The sequence below is a fragment of the Nansenia antarctica genome, assembly GCF_963989245.1.
Source record: "Nansenia antarctica genome assembly, chromosome: 10".
Classification (NCBI taxonomy): Eukaryota; Metazoa; Chordata; class Actinopteri; order Argentiniformes; family Microstomatidae; genus Nansenia; species Nansenia antarctica.
The window spans coordinates 8,583,960-8,591,420 of record NC_137680.1 but is presented as its reverse complement, the minus strand read 5'-3'; the positions used below and the strand labels follow the sequence as shown (position 1 = coordinate 8,591,420).

Sequence of the window (7,461 nt, the reverse complement as noted above, 5' to 3'; positions counted from 1 at the left end):
TCATTGTGGAACAAAAAAGGTAAGTTAGCGCTACGTAAGTGTCTTATTTCTGAGGTCTACAGACTGTTGAAAGACAAGCCTCAATTAAAACCTGGCAAAAAATAGTTTGCAATATTTGACAGTGGAGAATGAGCATGTTCCAGAGAGCATGGCAGCATGGTTCAGGAGTACAATAGCTTACATCACTGGCGATTTGTCCAACGGCAGTCTCACCCAGTGCTATCCTTCCCAGTACAGCAGTATCTCCCAGTATAATATTTACATTGACATTTTTGGCATTTAGCAGACGCCTTTATCCAAAGCAACTTGCTAGTATCATGTCCATAGGTTCCTCACATGTTCAGGGTCCAGGTCTGATTCAGGGAGCGATTTGCTGCATGCGTTACTTTATAGTAGAGTTGTGAGTTGTGAGTAATACATATTGGCATGTGGGTTAATACTTAAAATAGTAATACTTGTAGTATATAACATAAATACACCAAATTAAATACCTAGCTTAAACTACTGCTACTGTTCTCTAGAACCACCTATTCAGATCTACTATGGCTAGACCAAGGTCGAACTATGTTAAGTTGTTATGGTAACACACTAAAATCATTTGCTCAATGATTTGCAAGTTTCCTTATGAGTTATCAGTGTAAAGTATATATTGTATTTATGTATATACTGTATGTATTTAGCATTATATTTATAATGTTCCTGAATAAAGAGCCCCGCATATTAAGGAATTAGCATCAAATAGAAACTGTAAGTTAAGTCTTATTGCTGGCTCTTCTCTCCTCTCCCTTGATCTCCTCTCCTCTCCTTGTAACACTCCTCTCTCCTCTCCTCTCTTATGGTGTGCCCATCAGCAAGTAGAAGGTGAGGGCTACGATGAGGAGCAGACAGAAGGGAGAGGAGAAAGTCTGGTAGGCTGTGGAAGGCATGAAGATGTCCACATACTTATAGATACTGATCATGTGGTCACTGACTGGGGGTGCGTCTATGTCATGCCTGGTGATGGAACCTGTCAGAGAGGAGAGCAGCGGAGAAAAGAGGAGGAGAAAGGTCCAGGGAAGAGAGGAGAGAAAAGGAGGGTTGCAGATTATTTACATTATTATTATTATTCACTGAGTAAGACACTCCCCAAAACATAAACTTCTCCAAATTGTGTTATTCTTTGGAGGTCTGGAGAATTTTAGATGAACTAATCTGTCTCGGATTGAACCTGGGCGGAACGCCAGGAGAACAAACTCGCGATTTCATTGGTTGTTACAATCCCTTCACATGCATGTAAATGGTTGCTTGCAGAGAGTTGTTGCCTATGCTACCTTGCAACATTGAAGAAGATTTAAGAAAAACTAAAAACTGAATTCTATTTCTTTGTAGCTACGCTCAAGTGAAGCAAAGTATTTGATTGGTTTGACGTGTGGCGATATGTTTCCACTCCTTTGTAGCTACTTTCTGCAATGGATTTTCTCAACAAGGTTAACTTTTTACATCCACACATCTCTCACTCACCTTGTATGGCGGGTCCCCAGGCGAACAGATAGTACCATGACAGATGTAGGTCCACTAACGTCTCCTCTCGGGGAACGTATAGCGGCCGTTTGAAACGGCAGGTCACCCTGTTGTTATCGAACACACCCTCTTCGTCACGTGCCGGGTTCCGCTTGATCTCCTTGGCCCACTGGCCCACATTGTAGAAGTGATGGATACGGACGCGACCGTTATCGTCGTGGACACAGCCCATGACATCATCTCCTCCCTAGGAAGACACAGAGTGAGCCTGTTTATGGTTTGGTTTATAATCAATTTATTCAACTGTAGTACTGACTAAAGGAAAGGAATACAAACTTCTACAGGGTATATACTGGAATCTTGAGGTTCATTTCAATACCTTTCTAAGACTTTTTAAAGACCTTGTCAATATTTTTCCAGACCTCACCGCCACTTTGAGCTGTAACCGTTGACATCAGTGACACCTTTAACTTAACAGTTTTAGTTTGCAATAGACTAGACCACTATCATACAACAGAATTTCCGGTTCATCTTTGTTTTTTAATAAAACTAATACATTCACAAACTTTTACAAAAAAAATGTAGGACTCAAACTCTTTGGACAGAGTCTAATTCAGAAAAATACACATAAAATCGTGAAAATACTTTTTAATACTTATTAAGGGTCTTGATTTTGCCAAAATGTATTTATCAACTTTTAATACTTTTCAAGACAACGCGGATACCCTGTTCTAAGAGCACAAACACACTCACCATCTTCTTGTCAGAGGAGAAGCCGACTGCCACCCATCCGTCTGTGTCAGCACTCATCTCATACTCCACATCTGTTCCAATCCTCCGGTAACTCAGGAAATAGTCACACGTCTCTGCATCACACCCTGGCTTCCCGTACCTAAACACATATGCATGCATGCATGCATCAAATCAAATCAAATCAAATACTCAGTCATACTTGAGAATGAAAACAACAGAATCTCCCACAAGCTTTCACAACAATGAGAGGAGTCACACAGTATCTATGATACATAGCTGAGTCCTTTTCACCATTACACACACACACACACACACACACACACACACACACACATACACACACACACTAACCTGATGCAGCCTTTGGTTACTCCACAGTCAACAACTTTAATCCTTGCGAAGGGATCCACGGGTGGGGCGGTGGGGAAGGGGTAACCTGGGTGCACACAAGCAAACACACATACACATAAACACTCACACTCTCACCCTTACGTGAGAACTGATGTTCTCTCTTTATCAAAGATAAATATATAGAGAGAGATTTTGGGGGGGAGGGGTTTATTTTCTATGTTCTCCCAATGAGATGGGCAACTTTCGGAGGCCATCTGGGCACAGTGTGTGGTTCCTGTGTGTATGTGTTTCTGTGTGTGTGTGTTTGCGTGTGTGTGTGTGTGTGTGTGTGTTTGCGTGTGTGTGTGTGTGTTTGTGTGTGTGTGTGTGTGTGTGTGTGTGTGTTTGCGTGTTTGTGTGTGTGCGTGCGTGTGAAGAAAAAGAGAGAGAAAAAGAGAGAGAAAAAGAGACAGACGCGGCAGGGAGCTGGCCAGGGTCCCGATCTGCAGACCACTCCGAGGCTGTACGTTGTATGTGAGCTACTGTCTGTAGCCTCCCTGAACTAGAAAGCTATCACCCATAACCAATAAACCATGGACCATATTTACATCACAGTTGCGCACATAAACATGTCAACACAGCATGCATAGTATGGCAAGGGCCTATGGAATCACTGTTTGATACTATTACACATATTATTAGCCCTAAACCAAAACGAGTGGTGTATTTTACGGTGCATGCATGGTCAGTGGTCTTATATAGCCCAGTTGGCCCAGTATAAATAAACCAATGCGCTTTGATTGAAGTCTCTCAAGGCAAGCTTACCCTCATCTGACAGATATCTGGACTCCAGGAATTCGGAAGCGAAGGTGCTGTACGAGTCTTTGTGATGAGGCTCCTTGTGGCCCGTCTCTCCGTGGGGGTCTCCTCCGTGGCCATCGGTGGGGCTGGTCGCGACCCCCCGCATCCAACAGCCCTGGACCAGGAGCACTGTCAGCTGCAGCAGTCTGCGTAGAGAGATCATGACCAAACCAGGGGCAATACAAGGGTCTTAAACGAGTCAGAAATTATAAATTATACGGAATCCTCATTGTTGGTTGTATTTGCCAGCGTCTTTGAGCGTCTTTGAGCCTCGGAAAAGCGCTATATAAATTCAATGAATTATTATTTATTATTATTATTTGAGCATCTCTTTAAAGGACATCCCCCCCAAGATAGACATCCATCCGATCGGATCATTGAATCATATTTTCCTCGCAAAATCGCTCGTTATAATATGTCGTATTTTGCTCGTAGTGAAAATGAGGGGTGAGAGGATAGGGGGTCTGCGGATGAGCAGGTTAAACCAAACTGGAATTAGCAGGATTTGTAAAACGAGACGATCTGTTTCGCCACGCGAAACGTAATCCTTGTCGGAAACGGCAATAGTAGGCTACTAGGCCTAATCCAAATGTTTAGATGTAATCCTTCAATCATTTAATGATAGACACACTGCCTTTTGTGTTGAGGGTGAATGGTTTCGCCCGGCCCCATCGATCGAGTCGGTCAATGTGGCATCAGCCAATAGGAACTCGCGACGCACACTCATCATCATCAATTTGAGTTTAAATCCTCATCATTCATGCATCTTTCTGGAAATATGTTTCAAGTCAATCACGCAAGGTGATTAGTATTTATTTAGCCCCAATTTTCTTTGTGAAAAGCCCCACGTTTCTTTGTTTCTTCGGAGTGAAAGGGGGAACCAGAAGGGGGAGAAGAAGTGATGGAGAAGAGGAGAGGAGGCAGGAAAGGAGGAGAGAGAGGGTGGAGGGAGAGGACAGACAGACAGACAGACAGAGAGAGGGTGGAGGGAGAGGACAGACAGACAGAGAGAGGGTGGAGGGAGAGGACAGACAGACAGACAGACAGAGGGTGGAGGGAGAGGACAGACAGACAGACAGAGAGAGGGTGGAGGGAGAGGACAGACAGACAGACAGACAGACAGAGAGAGGGTGGAGGGAGAGGACAGACAGACAGAGGGTGGAGGGAGAGGACAGACAGACAGACAGACAGACAGACAGAGAGAGGGTGGAGGGAGAGGACAGACAGACAGAGGGTGGAGGGAGAGGACAGACAGACAGACAGACAGACAGACAGAGAGAGGGTGGAGGGAGAGGACAGACAGACAGACAGACAGACAGAGAGAGGGTGGAGGGAGAGGACAGACAGACAGACAGAGGGTGTAGGGAGAGGACAGACAGACAGACAGAGAGAGGGTGGAGGGAGAGGACAGACAGACAGACAGACAGAGAGAGGGTGGAGGGAGATGACAGACAGACAGACAGAGGGAGAGGAAAAGAGGAGACAGAACAGGAAGCACAGGTAGAAATGCAGAGGGAGGGACCTGAGACTCCATTTAGCATTAACATTAATAAAACACTAGATACCATTCTTCCCGCATGCTTGGGTGAAGACTATAGATTAGTAAATCAGATGTGGCATGGAAAGAAAGTCTGGACTGGTCCTTTGTAAATAAGGTTGTTCTGGAAATACATTCTGGTCTGACCAGTCGTCTTTCTGGTTTTCTGCTCGAAATGACATGCCCACAGTGAATATAGAATATCTCCACAATCACAAGGGCCTTCATAATGATATTGTTATCAAATGAAAGCTAACACCTGTGGGGTGGCTGTAGAAGTGTCAGAATCAAAATCTATGTTACTGTGTCAGAGCAAATAGAGCTAGAACATTATAAAACATCTCAAATTCAGTCTCCGCCTAAAAAAACAACAGCTTTTACAGTGAATATCACCTTGGAAACCTGATAACGAAGCCCAAATCATCTAGGAATCAGTACTCCAGGGTCTTATTAGTACTTGTGCCAAAGTCGATGCTAGTAATGTGAGCAAATGCAACTTTGTACCTGTTTTAGTACAGGTATGTTTAGGCGGACACCTATATGTTTAGGCCATTTGGAGATATTTTGGCACCATCTTTGACCTTTGACCTTTCTCATGTATCAGATTTTTTTGGGGGGGGGGGGGGATTTTTTTGGGTTGGCCGACCAATGGTATGGAAATTCGGCGTTGAAACCGGACATGACACATTCTCCAGTTGGAGAAAACTGGATGTGACTTAGGCCGTGTTTACCGTCTCGGGAAAAAAATGGTGGCATCGTATAGCATGCAAAGTTGTGAAAAAAATTTGATATCGATGAAGAGAATTGATCGAGGTAAACTCTTTATATCACTTCGGATCCCCATGGGGGTCCGTTGGCTCCTATGAGGTTAATGGGTCGTCTTGGTAGCTTCAGTTCCTCGATTCTCAATCTGAAGCTCACTCACCCTGCTCTCTACAACTTTGAGGTGACCCTGTTTAGTAATGTCATTTTAAATGGACTGCACTTATATAGAGCCTTATTCTAAAGCGTTTTACAATGGTCTCTCTTTCACCCATTCACACACATAATTCACACACCAATGGTGGCAAGCTACCATACAAGGCGCCAGCCCGCTCCTTGGGAGTAATCTGGGGTTCAGTGTCTTGCCCAAGGACACCTCGACACATAGACAGGAGGAGCCGGGGATCAAACCACCGACTTTGTGATCATTAGACGCCGGCTCTACCTCCTGAGCCACAGCTGTCATTCTCTCTGACCCCTCCGCTCTCTCTCTGAGCCTATACCCCATTCAGATAGGAGAACAATACCAGCAGAACTACAGCACCCATCATTCTGAATGATGTCCCTTCAATCATGTACTTTAATAGGATCAATCCCCCTCTTTATAGATATACACACTGGATGAGAACATGTCTCGAACGGAAAATGTCCAAAAAAAGAACACAAGGACAATCACACAGATAAGAAAAAGATCTTGAGCTGAGCTGACCACGGAGCTGATAAAACACTATTGTTTTATCAAACCTTTATTTAACCAGGTTGAACTGAGCCTGTTATGTGGTTATGGGGTGCTGTCTTCATACCCGTCTTTATACATAAAGTCTGTGTTGTAGTTTCCACTGATGTTACAGAAACTCAAGTCAGCGCTGTAATGAGAGGCACCTCATTACAGTATTTTTTTCTGAGTGGGGCAGTCCCACTCATATTTTTCGTTTTATTAGACAGATGTAGTGAAGACAGACAGGAAAGTAAGGAGAAATGGCATGTCAGCAGGGCATGGGCCGGATATGAACCCATGCCTACATGGGCATATGTGTGCACTGTAGACCGCGGTGCCAGACCACTGGACCACCCCAGGCCACTTGAGAGCAATCTTTTATTCCCCGCCATGGCCATGTTCCCTGCCATGGCCACTAGATGGTAGTATAGATCCACTCTTCTACTACAACGCTGACAGGCAGCACAGTGATACAAAATTTGGTATGGAATATTCCAAATAATTGTAAGATTAGTATGATGAGTCCAACTCTCATTGTACGTAATGCTACTAATACGACAGAATGAAAACAATTCACTCTCATCCAGTGAATCATAATCAATCATGATTCATGTGATGTGGTCCATACCATTCTCACTCTGACTCTCAGTTGGTTTCACTGAGGGCACACTCGCTCTCTGGTCTTAAGCAATAGAAACTAATAGAAAAACATCATTGCTTTCATCATAACTGCTATACCCTGACACTAGGATGAATGATGAGTAAGAATGCTGTTATGAGACTCTGAGTAGGTGTTTAGTGTGTCCCGTATCTCACTGATCTGGGCTGAAAGGCAGGGTTCGATCCCTCTTAAAGTAGACAGACAACTAAGTGAATGATATAAAGGAACTCTGAAAATATGTCAATTGAGAAATGCCAATCTGTGAGGGCATATTGGAGACCTGGGTGACTGGAGTACAACAGGGGCAACACTGGAAGAGACTGAAGGAGAGAGTGTCAT

At 44.1% G+C, this 7,461-nt stretch overlaps 1 protein-coding gene across 1 annotated transcript; it reads right to left on the bottom strand.

Moving 5' to 3' along the window:
• Window positions 1–833: 833 nt before the first annotated feature.
• Window positions 834–3,607, bottom strand: frrs1l (ferric-chelate reductase 1-like; the record flags this gene model as incomplete). Its single annotated transcript, XM_080540652.1, has 5 exons — window positions 834–1,006; window positions 1,501–1,747; window positions 2,254–2,392; window positions 2,605–2,689; window positions 3,409–3,607. The coding sequence occupies 5 exons, from the start codon at window positions 3,605–3,607 to the stop codon at window positions 834–836; spliced, it is 843 nt and encodes a 280-aa protein (XP_080396778.1).
• Window positions 3,608–7,461: the final 3,854 nt, after the last annotated feature.